Genomic DNA, 23,505 nt, shown 5'->3' on the forward strand with positions numbered 1-23,505 from the left:
GCCACTGATGTCAACTTCCTGAATGAGCTAAATTACTTTTATGCTCGTTTTGAAAGAGACAACAGAGAAACTGCCACCAAGCTCAAACCCTCAGCTGACCACCCACCAATCACACTCTCCACCACAGATGTCTGCAAGGCACTGAGCCGGATCAGCGCGCACAAGGCTGCTGGACCAGACAACATCCCTGGACGTGTGCTCAGGGCATGTGCGGAGCAGCTCACTGGGGTTTTTACAGACATTTTCAACCTGTCTCTCGCCCAAGCAGCTGTACCATCATGCTTTAAACGCACTTCCATTGTGCCAGTGCCGAAACACTCCAGCCCGAGGTGCCCTAATGACTACCGCCCTGTAGCACTCACACCCATCATTATGAAGTGCTTTGAGCGGCTGGTCCTGGAACACCTAAAAGACTCTATACCATCCACATTGGACTCACACCAGTTTGCCTACCGCAGCAATAGGAGCACAGAGGATGCCGTTTCCATGGCACTGCACTCTGTGCTCACCCATCTGGACAGTAAAAACACTTATGCACGCATGCTGTTTGTTGACTTCAGCTCAGCATTCAACACTGTCATCCCATCCAAGTTAATTGCCAAACTTGGAGACCTGGGCATCAACACTTCAATGTGTAACTGGATTTTGGACTTCCTAACTGACAGACCCCAGAATGTTCGATCAGGACCCACCTGCTCCACATCCATCACACTCAACACTGGTGTACCACAGGGCTGTGTGCTAAGTCCGTTTCTCTACTCCCTCTTCACCTCCGACTGCAAGCCTGTGTATGGAACTAATTCCATCGTCAAGTTTGCGGACGACACTACGGTGATTGGTCTCATCAGCAACAACGATGAGACTGCCTACAGGGAAGAGATCCAGCACCTGGCCACATGGTGCGCTGATAATAACCTGCTCCTCAACACCACCAAAACGAAGGAGCTCATCGTGGACTTCAGGAAGGAGTCAAGAGGCACACACGACACCATCCACATCAATGGAATGGCTGTTGAGCGTGTCTCCAGTTTCAAGTTCCTGGGGATCCACATCTCGGCGGACATGTCGTGGACGACCAACACCTCCAGCCTGGTCAAGAAGGCTCACCAGCGCCTCTTCTTCCTGAGGACACTGAGGAAGAATCAGCTCTCCTCGGCCATCCTGGTGAACTTCTACCGCTGCGCAATAGAAAGCATCCTGACCAACTGTGTGGCAGTGTGGTATGGGAGCTGCTCTGTTGCGGAGCGCAAGGCACTGCAGCGGGTGGTGAAAACTGCCCAGCGCATCACAGGGACTCCACTGCCTGCCATCGAGCACATCCAGAGGAAACGCTGCCTGCATCGAGCTCGCAGCATCCTCAAGGACTCCTCTCACCCAGCCCACAGACTGTTTTCTCTCCTGCCCTCCGGCAGGCGTTTCAGGATCCACCGGACCAGGACCAGCAGACTAAAGAACAGTTTTTTCCCCAGAGCTGTCTCTTTACTGAACTCAAACCCCCGTTGATCCACTTCCCTCATAAACTGATAACTCTCCTACCTCACATCTGCCTTCACTTTGTTATTTGCACTACTGACTGTTTATTACAGTAACAACTGTTTACTTATGCATTCTGCACCACCATACCGTAACTGGATAATGCTCATCTGCACTGCCGACTGTATTTACAGTAACAATGTTTACATTTGCATTTTGCACCGTACTTCTAACTGGAATATGCAACCACTTTCCACTGCACTTTTACACTTTCTTTCGGATAGCTCTGTCCATAATTTATTGTACTAACTTAATCCACTGCTATATTCCTCATATTAGCCTAACATATTATTGTATACCTCTAACTGTAAAATTCTGTTCAAGTAATAACCGTCTGTATATTTATTCATAGTACATAGTCACCTGTAAATTCTGTTTATAGTAATAGCCATCTGTATATTTATTCATAGTACATATTCACCTGTAAATTCTGTTTATAGTAATAGCCATCTGTATATTTATTCACTGTATATATTCATCTGTAAATTCAGTTCTACTTATAGTAATAACCATCTCTCTACTTATACATATTTATATATATTCAGAACATTTTTATGTCCTGCACTTACGCAACCATTGTATATATCCTGCACTTGCTGCTATTGCACTTCTGGTTAGACCTAAACTGCATTTCGTTGCCTTGTACTTGTACTTGTGTAATGACAATAAAGTTGAATCTAATCTAATTAATTATTCTTGAACTGTGTGTAAAGGGAGGTTACATTATATAAACATACATTTGAAATCCAATATAAAATTGTTCTATTACAATATTTAATGCAATTACATCAGAAGTAACCGTGATTACATTACAGAAAACTTAAGAGTAATCCCATACGTTACTTTTTCAAGGGAAAAGTAGGCTAATTATATCACACCCAACACTGGTTCTGTATCAAATTATACAAAAAAAACATGACCTATATTCTTGAATTCATTGGGTTACACACATAAACAAACACACTGTAATATTGATTATCATTTAAAATGCTGATTTGCAGTGTGTTAGGTTGATGAGGGAACAGATGAAAGCCGCTGAAGCTCAATATGCAGCGTGACAACACACCGACAGCTGTGCTCGTTCAATAGATGGAGCAGTCGAGCTCTATAAACGGGAAAATCCGTTTCGGTGAGAAGCACAGCAGCTCGGGGACTCTCCCAAGCCAATGGAGAGCCTGTGCCCGCGGTTTGCAAATCATCAATGTAGAGCCTGTCAGTCCATCAGTCCTGAGAGCCAGCAGCTCGGGCCATATACAACACCTGCACGCGCCGGACTCACATCAGAGGATAAACAAAAACAGCCCCGGTTCTTCTGGAAAACGGGACAGATCGCGGAATATACGTCGGAAAATACATTTTACGAACAGCATGAAGAAAAGCCATTTGGTCAAAAGGGTGAGATTTTCATACAGTGAGTCTCTGGTGATGTGTAAAGGCTAATAGTAATGAATGCTCACACTTTAATAGTTTTATTGAACAGTGACTGAATGTAATACATCTCAAGAATTTTCTGCTTTTTAATATGTGGAAATTAATTTAACAATGACTCCTTTGTTATGAAGCGCCGAGTGTGATATGTCCGTTACGCTAATTCTTAATTTATGCTAGTCGCTCTTATAATTGACATGTTTTCTTGTACATTTAACATCATTTTTAATTGACCACACCCTTAATTGACCAACTGTAAACATTTTGGGATATTTTTTTTGGGTGCAGTATGTCAGGCTGTATTAACTAGTTAGGTTTCATTAGTTAACATGAACTAAGAAGCTTCTACAGCATCTTAGTTAATGATAATTTCAACATTCACTAATACGTTATTAAAATCAAATATTGTATTTGTTGAGAATAGAGTTAGTACTAACATGAACACACAATGAACAGCTGGATTTTTATTAACTAATATTAACAAAGATGAATAAATACTGTTACAAATGTATTGCTTATTGTTAGTTCATGTTAATTAATGCATTATTTAACTAATGTTAACAAATGAGACCTTATTAACTAATGCATTACTAGTAAGTAATCCAATATTGACTAATAGCCTATCTTTTACAAATTACTAATAGGCTTCTATCTATGGGGCGCCGTTTGTAAAGCGGCTCACGCTGAAAATAACAGCAACATTTTGACACATTTAGCTTCAAAAAACTGGTATGAATTTTTCGCGGTCACCAATTTTTAGCACATTTACAACAATATTTGTCAACTTAGAGATATTTTAAATAGTTAAATCTAAATGGTAAATGTTAAATCTAAATGTTAATTGTTAAATCTAAATGTTAAATCTAAATGTTAAATCTAAATCTAAATGTTAAATCTAAATCTAAATGTTATATCTAAATGTTAAATCTAAATCTAAATGTTAAATCTAAATCTAAATGTTACATCTAAATGTTAAATCTAAATCTAAATGCTAAATCTAAATCTAAATGTTAAATCTAAATCTAAATGCTAAATCTAAATGTTAAATCTAAACGTTAAATCTAAATGTTACATCTAAATCTAAATGTAAAATCTAAATGTTAAATCTAAATGTTAAAACCGGTTATCTGCATTCTGAATTTGCATATTAGTTAAATATTTAGTTTCACCCGAAACATTTAGATTCAACATTTATATTTAGATTTAACATTTAGATTTAGATTTAGATTTTGTATTTAGATTTAATATTTAGATTTAACATTTAGATTTTACATTTAGATTTAGATGTAACATTTAGATTTAACGTTTAGATTTAACATTTAGATTTAGCATTTAGATTTAGATTCAACATTTAGATTTAGATTTAGATTTAACATTTAGATTTAGCATTTAGATTTAGATTTAGCATTTAGATTTAACATTTAGATTTAGATTTAACATTTAGATTTAGCATTTAGATTTAGATTTAGCATTTAGATTTAACATTTAGATTTAGATTTAACATTTAGATTTAGATTTAACATTTAGATTTAACTATTTAAAATATCTCTAAGTTGACAAATATTGTTGTAAATGTGCTAAAAAAGTGACCGCCAAAAGTTCATACCAGTTTTTTAAACATTGTTTGAAGCTAAATGTGTCAAAATGTTGCTGTTATTTTCAGCGTGAGTCGCTTTACAAACGGCGCCCCATATCTATCCTTCTTATTCCAGTGGTGACTTAATTAGACATTATGGACTCAATATTTACTATAACATTTTCATCTTTACTAGTAAGTTAGTTATTTATTAGATAATAGCTCTTCATTTGACACTAGTGGTTATTCCAATTTAACTAGTAACATTTTACAATAGTTTTACTTGCAAAGAGTTCAATTAAAAATCTAACTAATCATATTTAAAATGTTCATAAAAATGTCGGTAACACTTTACAATAAGGTTTAGTTTGTTAACTATATGAAATAATGAAAAATACTTCTAAAGCATTTATTAATTTTAGTCTCATCATTTACTACTTCATTTTGTAAGCTCAAAAGTTACATGTTAACATTAGTTAATGCACTGTGAACTAACATGAACGTGAATTTTTTTTAAATTAATTATCATTAGCAAAAATAAAGTTAATAAATCTGTAAAAAGGGTAGCACTTTATTTTACAGTCTGGTTTCCCATATACATATGATGTACTTATTACAGTAATTACAGTAATTGGGTAATAATAACTAGGTACTAACCCCGAACCTATTTCTAAATCTAAGTACACGCACTGTAAAATAAAGTGCAATCGTAAAAATATATTGCCTATTGTTAGCTCATTTTAGTTAATGCATTAACTAATGTTAACAAATGAGACCTTATTGCAAAGTGTTACTAATTGAATTAGTGTCTAATATTTAGCTACTAACAAAATTACATCTAGTAAACAGTTTGAATACTTCAAATAGACACATACTAGGAGGTATTACTAATATCAATACCAGTAAAAAGACATTAAGTCACTATTGGATGACTTACTAATGGATATAAAATAAGTACTTGTATGAGATATGGAATAAATGTTATGATGGCTTAGCAAAGTGCAATGTGACAGAGGACAGACGGGCGACACACTAACCGGGCCACCGTTGACACACTCAGGGTCTTCAGGATGCCAACCAGCCGTCATCCCAACCAGACAAAGTAGGCTGGATCCGCAGGTTCAGCGGCAAAGGAATATTCAGGGAAATATGGCGAAACCGCTTTGTGATGCTTAAAGGAGACCATCTGTACATCTTTGAAAAAGAGGTGAGTTATGAAGACAGATTTTTGTCTCAAAATAATAAAATTTTTCATAATGATTTCATGCTCAATCAAAACCCTGCAGGACATGTCAACTTCCCGATCAGACAGAACGCGTTTTTCATGTTTGAAAACGCAAGGCACACCGCACTGCCTTTTTTGGTTGACGTTTTTTTAATTAAGTAACCAGGGCTTGACATTAACTTTTGTCACTGTGGCTAGTGGTTTTGCAAAGTTACTAGCCACTCAGCATTTTCACTGACCACAATTTTGGCATTGATACCTTGGGAAAAATATAATTTTAATATTATCTCATAATTTGGCAGCAGGAATATTAGGCTGCTGTCACTTTAAGACCTGACGCACGGATCCATTATACTGTTACTCATGCATTTTCTTTCTCAACTGTTTACGTTCACTTAAAGTCCCAGTGAACCGGAAGTTGCAACTGATTTTATTTCAATGCAGTGACGTATTTCCAAGTGAAACGGAATATTGAATAGAGGGCAGGGTTTCACTTCAGCGCTCCTCCTCTCCATCTCTCGCTCATAGCAGACTAACGGATGGAGGGGAGTGGTTAAGGATATTCAAACCCAAGCCGTCACACAGCCGTCATCAGAAAGGGAACGCCATTCCAGACCGGAAGTTACTTTTCAGATTTTGATTAAAGATTACCACGGCAAACAACTTTTTTCTGCATATTAACTTGCACGGATTAATTGTTCACCCTAAGACCTGTAATGTGGGCTAACAAAGTAAATAAGATCGATTTTGATTTCATGAGGACTTTAAACTGTCAAATACACACAAAATAAAATCAAAATGCCGCTCTTGGTGAGTATTCAAGTAAACACAGTCAGTTCTGTTTTAAGTGAAATAAGTGGCGAAAAATAACAACATTTAGTTATGAGAGGCGGTTTTGTGTGTGCGCGTGAGCACAAAATCTGCAGGAATAAGTAAAATTATGCAAAATACGCGCAATCCCACAGCGAAATACAAGCCCTGTAGTAGCAACAATATCCATCCGGAGCAAATTAAGTGAGTGTGTGAGTTGAGGCGCGTTTGTGTGTCACTCGCTGTCGGAGAGAGAGAAAGAGCAGATGGTATTGTGTATCTAGTTATGAAGACAAATTTTTGTCTCAAAATAATACATTTTCATAATGATTTCATGCTCAATCAAAACCCTGCAGGACATGTCAACTTCCCGATCAGACAGAACGCATTTTTTCATGTTTGAAAACGCAAGGCACACCGCACTGCCTTTTTTGGTTGAGGTTTTTTTAATGAAGTAAATAGTGCGCTGTGTTTTTAAAAAATGTTTCTAGGCAACCCCCGAATCAGCTGTGCTGTCAGTCTAATCAAGATAACTGTCACTACAACGGAAGGCCCGCCTCTCCATTCATTCGATTGGACAATGGGGAAAAAAACGCGATGAGGTCAGTTTTTTTTTTTCAACTTCATGCGCTCAGAGCGCTCCTTCAAAAACGCGAGGCGCAGCAGGCGGCGCACAAACAGTGCGCATAACAGAAAATTATTTTAAAAAGGCGCCTTTCCCTGCAAAAACGCGTTCGGTCTGATCGGGCCTAAAGGTATATCATGTCATCTACTCATGTATGTAACCAGGGCTTGACATTAACTTTATTGTCACTGTGAATAGTGGTTTTCCAAAGTTACTAGCCACTCAGCATTTTCACTGGCCACAATTCTGGTATTGATACCATGGGGAAAAACTGCCATATAGATATTTTTAATATTATCTCATAATTTGGCAGCAGGAATATTAAGCTGCTGTCACTTTAAGAGCTGACGCACGGATCCATTATACTGTTACTCATGCGTTTTCTTTCTCAACTGTTTACGTTCACTTAAAACAGAACTGACTGTGTTTACTTGAATACTCACCAAGAGTGGCATTTTGACTTTATTTTGAGTGTATTTGACAGTTTAAATATTTAAAAAATAATTTTTTAAAATATTTTTATGTTTTATGTGCGCGTGTGAGCACAAAATCTGCAGGAATAAGTAAAATTATGCGAAATACATGCAATCCCACAGCGACATTCAAGCCCTGTAATAGCAACAATATCCATCCGGAGCAAATGAAACGAGTGTGTAAGTGGAGGCGGGTTTGTGTGTCACTCTGTGTCGGAGAGATGAGAGAGAGAGAGTAAGAGCAGATGGTATTGTGTATCTATTCAGCGGAAAATGAGTATTGGAAGCGTTTCGATATGTATCAACTTATCAATATTTCTGACAACACTACATTGCACTTAGTTTATTATTTCACATGCCTTTTTAAAAGACTACAATTGAAAATATATATGTAACCCATTCAGATTTTGACAGAGAATATTGTGAGTTATGAATAGGAGTTTTGAATGTTTGCCAAAACCTCCTGCCCTTGATATAAAGGACACACTCTTGCAACATCAAAGTAATCCTTTTTGACAAGCTATAATTTTCTAAAGGGTATTATATAAACACTGAAAATTGAAACCCAATTGTGTCCCCAAACAACAAGCAAGTGAACCTGGTTAGTGGCTACAATCAATATTTCCCCGTGTCATGGATTTTGTGTCAGTACCACTACCAAAGATCCCTAAAGCTTCTGAAAGTTGCTAACAAATATTCAGTGTAATTCAATTTCCGGTTCCATGTAGGAGCAACAAATCTTTACAATTGAATCATTTGCTCACTTGAAGCGCGTGTGGAGGCATGGTTGTAATTTTCATGGAAGTGTAGCAGCTTGTTTCTGTCATTGCCTGTAGGCTTTCATCACAGAGCCGTCAGATAACAGCATATCATCATGGAAACTGTACCCTGCCCTGGTTTTTCTCATTAAAGCGGGGTACATTGTTTTAAGAGTCGAGAAAGCAGTTGCACATACTCATTCACACATCTGCCGTCTTTTGGATGAGTGATTTTTTTTATTTACGTTAAAAGATTCAAAGCCCAGCTGCACATCTCTCGCTCCCTGGAGATGTTCAGGACTGTGAATCCAGCGTCACGCCATCATGAGAACATCTAAATGAAGTGTTGCAGCATTTGCATCCTTGCGCTTTGAAATGTCAGTGACACAAATAAGAACCAGATAAGCTTTTCAAGTTCACCATGAACAGAAATATTAATGGGACTCCTCTAAGATCTTTAGTCTTGTTGTCTATACACAGTTTTTACTGTACTCTGTAGGCTACTTTACTGAAGTCTTTTCCCATCCTGTCTCTTTGCTTGTTTGTTTGTTGGTAAGTAATCCAATACTGACTATTAACCTTTTACAAATGACTATTAGGCTACTATGCTTCAGAAAGACATTGATTTACATGTAGGTCTCAAGTACACACTCAAAATGCAGGTGGTGTTGCAGTGAAGTAGAATGACTGTGGATGTGTCCTATTTATGTGGTGAATTATTCAAACATGAACTTTACAGAGACAGAACACATGGACATAAATTGGGCCTGCTGGCACTGATGCAGATGGCAATGTAAAAATTCAAATAATATATTTTAAAGAGGACTTATTTCACCTTTCTTTAGTGTGTAATGTTGCTGTTTGAGCATGAAAAATGTCTGCAAAGTCATGTAATGTTATGGTGCATTCAAGTCCTCCTGGGAAATTTGTATTTACGAGTTGGGAAGTCGTGTTTACGGCATCAGGTGCATTCAAGTCACTTTCCTCAGGGCAACATGGCAGTGTACCTTCTCTTAATTAACTACAGAAAAATACAGCAAGGTTTTAAAAACAACTTTTAGAAAGAATGTGCATCCAGTGTATTTAACTTTTTAATGTTTTTAATTATTTTATGATTTTATAACATTATATATTACATCGTTATATTGCAGAGCCATTATATTTTGTGCAGGGAATTATCTTATTTTGCTGTAAATAAAAAAGCCTGAAAAAGTCACTGCTAAATAAATACCTATAAATATTGTGCTGTTCCGCCATGTTTCTCACTGACACACCCCTAAAATGTAAACATAAGGGCTTAAAAATAATCCAGAGCTTCCCACTCGTATTTACGACTTTGAGGGGAGTTCATGTGCGTTCAAGGTGTAAATGTGATCTTTTCGACATGACTTGAATGCACCATTATTCTCTATATCAGTGTCAGTGTTTCTGAACTCCCTGAAACGCCTCCATTGTAGTCTTGAGTGAACGAATATGCCACAATATTCTCATTTAAATATTTCGCGCCCAAGGCATATGCAAAACAAAGGGGGTGGAGGCTGGTTGAGTGTGTTGAAACCATAGACTGTAAAAAAAAAATATGGATGTAGTGTTCGTGACGTCACCCATAGGATTCTGAAGAGCAGTTTCTGAAGCGTAAAGTAGGGTCGAGCTGGCCGTTGCCATCTTGGCAGCGCGTCATCACGCGTCATTCCCGGATAACAGAAAATGGGCAAAGAGGCGGGACGTGGGCAGTGCTGAGGTGACGTAGTACCTAAAAGACAGCAGACAAATAACAATCCACCTGTCACTCAAAGTGGCCACGCCCTTAATTATGCAGAACTTTAAGGCTTTAAATAATGTAAACAAATGAGTTATTAAAAAAAATTCACCCCCCTCACAGTTGTCATGAAGGGCAAAATTAGCCGTATAGACCAAAACCACAATTTGTACCAGGCTGTAAACATGTTTTATTCTGCTGTAAAGTTGGGCATTTTAACATGGAGCTCAATGAGATTCTGCTCCTTCTGGAGCCTGTATCTAGCAGCCAGTCGATGAATTGCAGTTTAAGTCACTTCCGCATTGTCTTCAAGAGAAACTGGGGGAGGTTGCCGCTTGGTTGAAACTCACAGTTATGGGAAGGGGCGGGACATTTCCCAAACACTCTCTAAGAGGTTGACCAATCACAACACACTGGTCCAGCCAACCAATCAGAGCACGTTGTGATTTTCAGAAGGAGGGGCTTCATAGAGACAGGAACTAAACAGTGTTACTGACAGACTGGGAAAATAGGAGCTGCAACAATGGAGAATATTTGAGAAATAATGTTTTTTGAACATCGAAGCATGAACCGGTTCTGGTAGAGCCCAAAAACAAAATCATTTGTCAAAGGGCATAAAAGCTCCATACAGTCTATGCTCATAGTAATTGAATCTTGAATCGTGTCATTTCCCCTTGTCAACACTGCTTAAATTCCCCAAAAAATATTGTCGTTTGACATATTTTCACAAGATTCCCCAGGTACTTGTCAAATGAAGCCGCAAATCAGATTAACATTCTGTTTACCCATCTTCTATCCCTGGCTGTGGATCATCTGACCATGCAGTCAGGCAAAAGCAGGGTTATTTTTATAGTATCAGAACACAATGTCAGCAGGTTGCATCAGTCTGAGTATGTGCGCAGCTACAGGTCAGTCCTCTGGTGATCGCTGCCTTCAGGCTCTGTGTATAGTTTGCTGTGGCTGTCTTAGTACTGATAGCATTATGCACCGCTGCACTTGACTTTGCTTCAGTGCTCAAGGTAGCCCTGTTCTTGCCAGAATGATGTCACTTGACATAACTATTCAATTGATCTCACTCATGTAGCACAGTGAGACACACCTCACGCAACTCCAGTCGTAAAGGCTGCGATCCTTTCTGAATCCCAAGTGGATTATTTGAAGTTTATACATGTAGACAGCCGAGCATCTATAACTGGGTTCAAAGTGCTTCTTTTCGAGCTCCTTCTATACATCTGGTGTAAATAATTGATGCTCTAGTCTAGTATTCACTGTATTCAGGCTGATCGTTCATGGTTGAGAGTGCATCATGTGTGCAAACTAGGGGTGTAACAGTACACGTATTCTTACCGAACCGTTTTGGTACAGGGCTTTCGGTTCGGTGCAACGGTTCCGAATGCAATCTTTAACAGTTAACAGTCGGCTTATTTTAAGCGCGCAACACACTTCAATCCTAGTTCCCACTCGAACATATTAAGTATTCAGTCCATTTCATCACGAAATTCAAACGATAAATGCCGTTTTGACACTTTTTAATGTGACGACTGATCACTGTATAGGCGCGTCAATTCAAGCGCGAGTGAGTGAACGCGATCATCTCTTCCAGAAGAATAAACATGAACTAATATCTTAAAGCTACACTGTGTGATATTTTCCCCCATCTAGTGGTGAACTTGTACCATCCAGTGAATATTAGTTTCTGTTCCTCTCAATTCCGATTTCGTTTTAACTCCTACGGTGGCCGATTTAGTCCAAGATTAATATGGCTTCCAGTTCGACCTCGTCCACATTCGACACGGTGCCATCGAGTGTTAAAACGCAAAAGGCGAAGCTTGAATTTACGGGTATGTCCCTCTTTGGCTAATGTACTTTCAAGATGGAGGGGCAACATGGCGACCCGCATTCGAACCCCTTACCCGTATGTATTTTCAATGGCATATTATAAACTTACGAGAATACTTTATTACTTGAAAGAAGTAAATATACATTAATGAGAACATATATTTTTTAAATAACTAAGTGTTTTTAGCTAAGAATAAACTAAAAAAAGTTACACAGTGTAGCTTTAAGGTATGTTGAGGATAACATATGTCGTGTAATCGCTCAGTGTTTCAACCGCAGAAAGACGTCAAACAGCTTGCAAACAATGTCACTTAGCATCATTTACCTCAGAAGTCATTCAGTGTCCACAGCTGTTAGTTCACTAGAGAAATCAACTCTATTTCACTAAATAATATTAGCCTATATTAATTCTACTTAACCTGTTAGTGATGTCTTGATTATTTAATGCATGTTTAGATAAATCTGTCATGAAAATGACCGCCACTGTGTATAAATGATTATATTTCAACAACGAATTGGAGAAAAAAAACTAATTTTATAATTAGATTTAGGAGTTAATGCAAAAACTGCCTTATGTGAAGTTTACGTTTGCACACAATGTGTTATTTGGGTGTTGATTATTATATCTAAACATGAATATCAGCTGAATCTAGGCTCATAGTTTGGGCTCTGTTGTTAACCTTTAATATTATAGTAATAATGTGCAAGTAAGGGCTCCCTATATAGTTTACAGCATTATCCTTAAGAAACTTTTAGTTATATTTGAATTCATTTAAGGTCAGACAATTTTTTCAGTAAACCACTGTTTAATAATAAAAAAGCCATTTTTTAAAACTGCTGTACCGAACTGTGACTTCAAAACTGAGGTATGTACCGAACCGTCAGTTTTATGTACCGTTACACCCCTAGTGCAAACGGATCATATGTAAACATGTACTGAGGATTTCCTCATAAGCGATGCGGATTCACCGTGTTTAGTGACAATCATCTGTCAGTTGTGATATTTAACTTTGCATGAAACTCATCTGTTTGGCAGGGCAAAAGGCTGTGATGGTGTTTATTTTAATTATGTCTATTTTAGGAAAATTGGTTGACCTCTAAATAATGCAGTCAACCAGATTAAGGAACGCACCGAACACGTGATTCAAGGGGTTTCTGCAAATCTATTTTCCGCCTTTAATTCCAGCCTGCAATTGCAGTATTCACTTTATGTTTACTACACTGTACTGTCCTTACATCTTGAGACTGATTTTACGGTTGCATGGCTCCAAGCGAAGCCAGGTCCAGCTTTATAAACTACCAATTCACTTGAAAGCCAGCTCTGTACTGAAAACCTTGGGATATGTAATATTCATAAGGAGTACTCTTTATGAAGGCTGCGTTTTAGTCCTTACATCTGGTTGTGGATGGAGTTACCTCCATCAGATTGAAGATGGTGGGTTATTTTTGGAGGTGGTTAATCCAGAGATCAGGATGGCCCCCTGCCGGGAACGTGCTGTGCCAACAGTGGGGGAGTGAAATATTGATGTGGTGAAGAGAGGCCAGGCTCTTTTCCTCCAGGGGTCTTTTGCCCCATATTAGCATCACTAGTACGCTCTTTCTCAGAGTGTGCGCTCACTCACATTTCAATGTGTGACCCCAGGAGGCCATCTGGAGGAATACGGTTACACAGATTACCTTTAGCCGTATGCATCATACGGAGGATTTTACCTAAATGCTGCTATTTATCGTAAAAAACGGTTGTTTTTTGAGCCGTCTTCGCTAAACATGACCTAAATTAAAGGTGAATATTGTAGAGTCATAGATGTTATGAACAGGCTGGTTTGCTTGTGCTCTGTGATCGCGGATCACTTTGATCTTTTTACTTTAATCTCAAGCTCACTGACACCAGATTCCTTTGTTGCGTATTTCCGTGGCATGGTAATCATGCAGAACTCAGACCAAAAAACGAGAAATGTAGACATTTTGGGTCTGTGAGACATTACATGCATGCTAAGATCTCTAGTTTTTTGTATTCATCTCAGCAGAAACCCTCATTGCGGCTTTCTGGGATTCAATGTCCCACTGTGGGGTTTTTCCCTCACAGGTTCATTAAAATTTACCTCTTTTTCACCACAGTTAGCTATAATGATGACTGACCGGTCTTAAAATGAGGCATTTTCACAGATGGGTCACTGGCTGAATGATTAGGGGAGGGGCTGAACTAACCGAAAACCGTTTGGAACATCTGTCTTGATCTCTGATGGAAAAGAACAGTTTGTTCTGAACCAGGCTTGGTTATATATGTGTGAGGTTTGCGCTGTTCTTGAGGTTTCATGTGAAGCATTACAAAAAATAATGTACTTAAGCCTCATTATTATCATATAAAGTCACATTTTGAGGTACAATATAACAATGCGAGATATACACCAGCTAGCATTCAAAACTTGTAAGTATAAAGTTACATTATAAAATGTTTAACCACCATTACATGATATAATGTTTTAAGCCCTTTTTCAAGATTTACGCATTTCAATTAATAGTAAAATTCCATTAAATTGAATTGAATGATAAAATATGTAAGGATTATTCAATTAAATATGATGGAATTTTACTATTAATTGAAATGCATAAATCTTGTAAAAAGGCTTACATTTGTATTGTATATGGCTGTATTTTTTTTTGTGTTGTTCTTATATCCTTAAATAAGGGTAACTTTTTGTTCAAATAAACGTTGGTGATTTTGCTTAGTGTTCTGTCAGCATGGACTGTGTTCTGTTGAACGTTAATTATCACTGTCCTTCGAGCTGAGATCAATATGTCCCACCATGAATCACTGGCCTGGGAAAGCGCTGCTGATAATTTCAATTAATGGTAGCAATTGTATATAGCTTCAGGCCTGTGTGTGTGCTGATGCTGCTGCTCTTGTGTTCAGATGAAGAATGATGGGAAGACTCATGAAGTGTTTGACCTGGCACAGTATGAACGCTCGGAGGAACTGCGAAAAGCCAAGAGCCACAGCAAGAAGAACCACAGTAAATTTACCCTGCTCCGCTGCCAACGCCCTGGAAACAAGGTAAGAACTAAATATTTTGATGTTATGGATAAAAAAAAAAAGTTTTGATTTTAATCAGATTTTAAGGGTGTGTTCACGATATGATACATGGCTCACGATACCGATAATATCATGATACAGCAATTCTGTGATAATCGATATATAGCTACTAGACAATCCTATAATGATACATCACGATATCTGTCTAACAATGAAAACTAAATGCCTGTGAAAAGGTTAAGAGCAGGTTCTCTCTTTATTCAAGTCCAAACTGTCAGAAAACAGCACAAAAAGTCTTTCAGTCTGTAAATTTAATTTAACATAATCACATGCCGATTTAGTTTGTCTGATCAATGGTATAAAAGCCGAAGTTGGTCCAGACTTTGGTCCGCCATCCCTAAGTTATGTTCACATTGAGCGCCACCTCAAGGAGCCATGAAGTAGCGACACAGGGAGCAGGGAAATCTATTTAAAGCGCCTTATATTATTAATGAAAATATTGATATATAGTGTCAGCGTATTGATTCTCGTATTGCATGGAGAAGGACAACGATATATTCCCCTATCGATATATTATCCCACTCCTAGTTCACACTTTGTAGGTTTGGTTGGATTAAAACAAACTGGTGTGATTGCTCTTATAGTGCGGTTTAAATATATACTGAATACTATTTAAATATGTTACTGAATAAATATCCAAACCCTGGTGTGCACCAAACAAGCAGATGAGACCCCTGGTCCACTTCCAAACGAACTCTGGTGCAATTCGACTAAAATATATGAACAAAATATGGACCAAAGACATCTAAACAAAGATGGTGTCACAAGATGTAACCAGAATGTGGAGGAATTCTTGGTGCTGTTTGACTCCTTTACACATTTTATAAGCTCTTCACTGGGTTAAATACCATCATATGTAGGCCAAGCACATACAACCAGTGCATTTAGCCCAGCACACAACATTGTTTTGGTATCATTTTCTTTTTTGGTCTGGACCAAAAGAACTAAGAGAACAGAACTACAAATGTGAACTTTATTTCTTACTTTATTGCGCAATAATCAGAATCGGTTTCATCCAATATGTGTTTTTGATGAAAATGTAAAGGAGTTATATCATTCATAGGGCCAGATTTACTAAACAGGGCAAATTAGATGGGAGTGGAAAGTTCTGCAGGTGATCTACTGATGACACGCAAATGAAAGACCCAGACGCAGCCGGATTTCCATAATGACTAACACAATCTACCAAGAGCAGCGGTAATTAGTGGTAAATAATGGCGCAAACACCAGTAACTTGACAAGCACAAACCTTAGTAAATCACCTTGCGTGATTCATTTAAATACTCTCCTACCATAATTTTGTGTCTGAAAGGGAAACTCCTACAAATGCATATGCAATAAGTTCAGCCGGCAAAATAACCCTTTACACGTCTGTTCAGTGCTAATTCTTCACTGCGTGTCTTTAGTAAATCCTGACAGTAGTTTTTTTTAATGACGAAAGAGGGTTTGCGTCCAATCTGGCCCATAATGTCACGAACATGAAGATTTTGCAACAAGAAATTGATTCCTTGATTAAGAAGAAAAGGGGGGGGGGGGGGGGGGGGTTCAAAGACCCTTCAAATGCATGTTTGAAAATTCAAAATACCAATATCATTCATTTTAAAAACTGTAACAGTTGATATTTTAATAAGTGCTTTTTCTCCATTAGAGCCCCAATCTTGTATTTCTGGCTGTGAGTCCAGAGGAGAAGGAATCTTGGATCAATGTTTTAAATACAGCCATTATCAGAGCTAAGAATCGTGTGCTGGATGAGGTGAGCACAGACATTTCATATACTCTTTATTTGTTCTTTTAGCTTTCCACTCCCACACTCTTTCTGTATATATTTCTTTCCATTTCAAATTCTAGTGCTAACTTTCTTCCATCTCACTTTTTGATTTTTCCATCTTCTTGTCATTATTTTGTTTTTGCACTTTTAGGATACTGGAAATGCTTTGTGTAATTATTTTACAAAAGCACTCTGAAAAACAATAAATATTGAAATACAACTTTTTTGGCTGACATGCCTATAAAAAAACATTTAGGCTAAAAACTGTTAAGCCAGCCAACATCACAATATTCCTCATTTAAATAATTCCCGCCCAAGGCATGCAAAATAAAGGGGCGGGGCCTTGTTGAGTTAGTTAGTAGTGTGTTGAAACCATAGACTGTAAAAAAATATGGACATAGTGTGACGTCACCCATAGGTTTCTGAAGAGCGTTTCTGAAGCCTAAAGTGCGGCCGTTGCCATCTTGTCAGCGCATCACTGCACAGCACTCCCAGATAACTTAAAATGGGAAAAGAGGAGCTAACAACCCACCTGTCACTCAAGTGACCACGCCCCTTAATTATGCAGAACGTTAAGGTTCTTTAAATTAATATAATTTAAACCGATGAGTTATAGACTCAAAGTTTTTTTCCCTCCTCACAGTTGTCACGAAGGTCAAAATTAGCCGTATAGACCAAAACCACAATTTGTACTAGACTGTAAACATGTTTTTTTCTGCTGTAAAGTTGAGCATTTTAACATGGAGCTCAATGAGATTCTTCTCCCTTCTGGAGCCCTAGTGGCCAGTTGATGAATTGCAGTTTAAGTCATTTCCGTATTGGCTGGTCATAAACTGGGGGAGGTTGCCACTTGGTTGAACTCAAGGTTATGGTAAGCGGAGGGACATTTCCCAAACACTCTCTAAGAGGTTGATCAATCACAACACACTGGTCCAGCTGACCAATCAGAGCACATTGTGCTTTTCAGAAGGAGGGGCTTCATAGAGTCAGGAACTAAACTGAGCGTTACTGACAGACTGGGAAGAGAGGAGCTGCAACAATGGAGAATATGTGAAGAATTGTGTGTTTTTGGAACGTTGAAGCACGAAAACTGTATAGGTCCTAGGGCTGTAACGATTTGCCCAAAAATAAAAACCTCGATTAATTGAACATTTTACTTCGATTACGATTAATGAACGATTATTTTGCTCTCTTTTTTTTTATAAGGTTTTTGAGTAAGTTCACAGATATGGTTTGTACTGTAAATATGTTCTACATATTTATATATAGAACAGGTGGATTTTTTTTTCTAATGAAAAAGTGCATTTCTTTGTGATTTTAAAATACTTGAAGGAAAGGTTCACTTTCAGCAGTTATTGTCTATGGGGCAGATTTCTGTTTGTTGTACATCAGATACAGATACATTAGCACAGTAGGCCTACATTACATTTATTTGAATGCATTAATGAGAGAGTGATTGTGTGTGTGAATTACTCATACCGTCTCTATTCATTATGAAGCTGTGGTTTGTACTTCAAAGGTATTAAAATGTATGACTATAACGGTTGAGTTTCTAAGCTACTTTAGTGACTTTACTTTAGTCACAGCTTCTGTCTGAGTGTTCGTTTGTCACAATATATCAGGCATTAGTTCAACCTAATACACATCTGATGGCCGAAACTCGCTTTAAATGTTCAAACTGGCAGGGCTTAAACCACATACAAATGACAAGCTTTGTGAGGACGCAGGTGAAAGTGATCTGCCTTCAGGGCGCGCGTGTTGTCAGAGACGCGACACGGCTCGGCTCTCTGTGTCACAGAAAAAAGCTGAGCACTGAACGGATACGTTTTCCGTATTGTTGTTTTTGAATAGTGCACAATCGCTTTAAATGTTGAAACTGGCAAGCCTTTAAACGCATGTACTTGACAAACTTTATGAGCACGAAAGTGAAAGCGATCTGGCTTCAGGGCTTGCGCGCGCCGTCTCTCTCTCTGTGTGTGTGTGTGTGTGTGTGTGTGGGCATGTTTTTGTGAAATATCAGGACACAAATGTGTATAATGACATGGGTATGACATAGGTATTACAAAAAGAGGGTGAAATATGAGGACGTTACCCATGTCCTCACTTTTCAAAATGCTTATAAATCATACAGAACAAGTTTTTTTTCACAGAAAGTAAACTGCACAGTCTCCTGTGATGGGTAGGTTTAGGGCCAGGGGCAGTGTAAGGGGATAGAAAATATGGTTTGTACGGTATAAAAACCATTACGCCTATGGAATGTCCTCACATTTCACAATTTCGTGTGTGTGTGTGTGTGTGTGTGTGTGTGTGTGTGTGTGTGTGTGTGTGTGTGTGTGTGTGTGTGTGTGTGTGTGTGCAAGTCAGCGGTAGGCTATATGAAGAACGGCAATTAACTTACCTGTATAAACTGTGTAAAACATGCAGTTACTATAGTGATTCTGGGCATCTATAAACACAGATAACTGCACCTGCATCTCTGTGTGCCTGCAAAATTCACTTGATGTGACTGACGGGGCGGAGTCACGTGAAAACCGGAATAACCGACATGGGAAAAATACGTCGGTTAGAGGTTCTGAATGTCGGTTTCGGTAATCGTACAGCCCTAATAGGTCCTCTTTAAGATTTTTTTTTTAGCTTTGTGTATCTAATAGGAATACCAGTAACAACTTTATTTGGAGAAATAGCCTTTTTTCCAAAATTACACATATAACCAGAAACCCACTTGTGTGACGTTAACATCATCTGCATAAGACACCTTCTATTTATAAATCTGTAAATTCATTTTCACACTGACATCTACTGGATTAAACTGAGATGAATGTGAGACTAATTAACGCTTCACCTCATTTAGGCATTTTGTGTTGTGTAAATTAGAACCTATATAAAGGTTGCTGAAAATGACTGCGCTAATATAAGAAAAATGATTTAAGGTCTAGTTTTTTCTTAATTTTCCTCTGCAGGTGACGATTGAGGAGGAGAGTCTTCTGGCTCATCCTACACGCGATCGGGCCAAGATCCCACTTGGGCGGCGTTTGCCCACGCGGGGGCATTTCATGGCTGTGGTGGGTGGCATTCTTGTTTTTACTTTGATTCTGAAGACTGTTGTTGTTTGTCTGTTTATACTGACTTCATGGCACTAGGTGGTTGTTTGGTGCAATAATGATGAAACTTGTATGCAGCTATTTATAACCTGACTGCATAACAGGGAGGTAGTCCAGAATACTTAGTTGAAACTTTCACTCAGTATTCTTTCCTCAACTAAATAGTTTGGTAACACTTTAGTTTGGGAAACACATATTCACTATTAACTACGACTTTTGCCTCAATAAACTCCTAATTACTGCTTATTAATAGTTTGTAAGGTAGTTGAGTTTAGGTATCGGGTAGGATTAAGGGATGTAGAATATGATTATGCCGAATAAGGCATTAATATGTGCTTTATAAGTGCTAATAAACAGCCAATATCCTAGTAATATGCATCCTAATAAGCAACCCTAAAATAAAGTTTTACCAAAGGTTTTACACATAATGAATAGTATAAGATGGGGCAAGATGTCCCCCTGGAGTAAAATGTACACCCCACCTTTTATTTTTCAATCTCATCTAAACATAATTATTGAATGGTTATGCTTTTAATAATTTACTTCATTTTAAGTTCGGGTTACTGGATTTATATGTCATTTTGCAACTCAGGAATGAGAGAATATTTCCTAGCCATATTGGCCTAGAAAATCACAACTTTTCATTTTCCGTCGGTCTTAGTACACAAGTCAAGTTTTAAATAGGAAAAATATCGAAACTGGTAATTTTTTTGAGCGAGATGCTAACGGTCTAATCAGATTCAATGATCTATGCTAAGCTATGCTAAAAGTGCTACCGCCAGACCCAGAGATCGGCTGAATGGATTAGAAAACGGTAAAACTCAACTGTTTAAAGGGATAGTTCACCCAATAACGAAATTTTTAAGTTTATCTGCCTACCCCCAGGACATCCAAGATGTAGGTGTCTTTGTTTCTTCAGTAGAACACAAATTAAGATTTTTTAACTCCAACCGTTGCAGTGTGATAGTCGTATAATGTCAATGGGGATATTTTAGAGTATGAGAGCTATGAGAGTAAAAACACACAGACATAGGAATCCTTATTAAACCATGCGGCTCGTGGCGACACATTGATGTCTTAAGACACGAAACGATCGGTTTCTGCGAGAAACCCAACAGTATTTGTTATTTTTTTACCCTTTATCAGACGAATGTCATCTAGTATTCCCAGCGCCATAACTTCCAGCGAATAAGGTCAAAATACTGGCGTGATCAAAGATATAAATACGTAGATGCCTCATTAGACCGATCCGCACAGGCACTTTTGAGGAATCTATGTATACATCTATGATCACACCGGTATTTTGACCTTATTCGCCGGAAGCGATCTCGTGGGGACGGCTGATGCAGAGCCATAGAAAAAAAAATGAAATACATTTTTAAATATGGATATTTTTCTTACACAAACGCATTGATTCGCTTCAGAAGGCCTTTATTAACACCCCGGAGCCGTGTGGAGCACATTATTTGACGGACAGATGCATTTTTAATGGACTTCAAAAACAGAGCAACTATTACTGCTATTATAATGCTTGGATTAGCCAGAATTTTTTTATATAACTCAGATTGTATTCGTCTGAAAGAAGAATGTCATATACACCTCAGATGACTTGAGGATGAGTAAATCATGGACTAATTTTCATTTTTGGGTGAACTATCCTATTAACTCTAGGGGAGTTGGAAAATGAGCCTATTTTCAAAAAAAGTGGAGTGTTCCTTTAACATTTCTTTGAAGGTGTTGGCAACCGAAAACTAATTCATGATGCTGCATTCATGCTGCTTGGTGTCAAGATACTGGCATATCCGCCAGAAAAACATAAAATGGTATTTAATTTTCTTGTTGTAGGGCTCTGCCTCCTCTGATGGAATGCTGATGCTGGACTTGGTGAATGAAGAAGATGTTGGCATGCTCGATGACGATCAGGATGAGTGGTTGAAGGAGCATCGGGTTAGCCTGGATAAACTGGCTCAGGGCCGCCGTCGCGCTGGCACTGATGCGTCCAGGCCGCCGTCCTCCATTACAGAGGACAAGGTGAAAACCAGCAGCTTGCCCCGCAAGACAGAGTTCTCCTGGAGCCATGAAAACCAGTCTCACACACCTCAAAGTGAGAAGAAGTTAGCTCAGGGCCGTAACCGATGTGCTTCCATGGATGACGCTCTGTCCCGAGGAGAGCGAAAACCAAATAGGAAGAATGGGCCCCAGGCGATGCTGGCCCAGAGTCCCACAGGCCACCTGCAGGATCTGATCAGCCAGCGGCTGCAGAGGACTCAAGAGCTGCTCGCTGAGATTCAGGAACAGGAACCCCATCGGGGCAGGATGGGATCTTACCCCTACCTGAGAGGCATTGACTCCCCCCGTCTGCGCCATCTCAAGGGCTCTGACTCGCCACACTCCAAGGGCTCAAGCTCACATAGTTCACCTCACAGCAAAGGCACAAACTCACCCTCAGTGAGGGCGAAAGATTCGCCTGGTTCCAAAGGCAAAGAATCGCCACATGTGAAATCAAAAGACTCGCCCCGTTTTAAGTCGTCCAAATCCCCTCATTCCAAAAACGCACTTCGCTCGAAGAGCGTCGATTCACCGGATTCAAAAGAATCAAGTTCACCCCAAATGAAATGCATCGATCTGACCCACATCAAAGGATCAGACTCGCCTCTGTCCACCGGCTCAAATTCGCCCCATATGAAGTCTACAGACCCCGCTTTTTTTCGAATCTCTTACTCGCCCCATTTCAAAAGCATGAGGGGTAATGATTCTCCTCTCAGTGAGGCTTTGGACTGGGACAGCAGGAGGGCGGCAGCTGAACGGCTCTTACAAGAGGCCATTTCCTCCTGGCGAGAAGCTAGAGAGGTTTTGGCGGAGGTAAAGGAGCTGCAAGCCAGACAGCAGCGGGCAGAGCACAGTAAAACTAGAACACCCACAACACCCTCACAGAACCGCAAACAGAAAAGCCCATGACCAAATCTTTAGTCAGTCATAATGCTTTCTAAGACACGTGAGCTTTTACAATGAATGCAAGGAAGGAGAACAATAGGTGGAACTATCAGTGTTCTGTTTTATCTCACACTCTATTGTTTATATATTACTGTTGTTCCTCTGACACCTCAACCCTTTGTCTTTGCACTTTGAACTTCTGTATTTTTACTTGTGACTCCACTTTAAAGGCTGTAGTACTTCTGTTGGGATTGGTAATGTGTAATGTTTCTCGTCATGATTAAAGGGGTTTATGGTTCACACACTTTTTGCAAAAACAGCTCAGGTGAAAAAACTGTCAAGTCTATCCTGCTCCCCAATATCAAGTGGGAAAATCATCATTTGCATTTCAAAAGATATTTGTAGAGTACCCCCGCAAACGACTAAAGACGAATTCAAATAAAATGCTTTTTTCTTGCTATACATTTTTATTTGACAGAGTTTGAGTATCTAAATAACTTGTGCAGTCTGTGTTGTTGATAGGAGTGGATAACGATACAGTTTACAAGCTGTTGATTCGATAATGTTCTTGATTAATTTAGT

General features: G+C 38.8%; 2 protein-coding genes across 3 annotated transcripts in view; both read left to right on the forward strand.

Moving 5' to 3' along the window:
• LOC307133915 (counting factor associated protein D-like) overlaps positions 1-23,505 on the forward strand; it is a 536,798-nt gene that overhangs the window by 148,460 nt on the left and 364,833 nt on the right. The gene's annotated exons all lie outside the window — the stretch shown is intronic.
• Positions 2,667-23,384, forward strand: plekho1a (pleckstrin homology domain containing, family O member 1a). Of its 2 annotated transcripts, none has more exons than XM_079829242.1 (6): positions 2,667-2,944; positions 5,598-5,744; positions 14,941-15,081; positions 16,769-16,873; positions 19,849-19,950; positions 21,835-23,384. In XM_079829242.1, exons 2-6 carry the CDS (start codon positions 5,706-5,708, stop codon positions 22,945-22,947), a joined length of 1,500 nt encoding a protein of 499 aa, XP_079685368.1. In that variant the 5' UTR covers positions 2,667-2,944; positions 5,598-5,705; the 3' UTR covers positions 22,948-23,384. The 2 variants fall into 2 exon arrangements, with proteins under 2 accessions (XP_079685368.1, XP_079685367.1); XM_079829241.1 differs by having other exon boundaries at positions 2,678-2,928.

Source organism: Gobio gobio (assembly GCF_949357685.1).
Source record: "Gobio gobio genome assembly, chromosome: 11".
Classification (NCBI taxonomy): Eukaryota; Metazoa; Chordata; class Actinopteri; order Cypriniformes; family Gobionidae; genus Gobio; species Gobio gobio.

What these genes read in the sequence shown, in the direction of transcription:
- plekho1a (XM_079829241.1), top strand. Translation starts at nt 2,902, where the DNA reads ATGAAGAAAAGCCATTTGGTCAAAAGG. An exon ending in TGTACATCTTTGAAAAAGAG is followed by an intron (nt 5,745 to 14,940) that starts GTGAGTTATGAA and finishes TCTTGTGTTCAG; the next exon opens with ATGAAGAATGATGGGAAGAC. An exon ending in GGGGGCATTTCATGGCTGTG is followed by an intron (nt 19,951 to 21,834) that starts GTGGGTGGCATT and finishes TTCTTGTTGTAG; the next exon opens with GGCTCTGCCTCCTCTGATGG.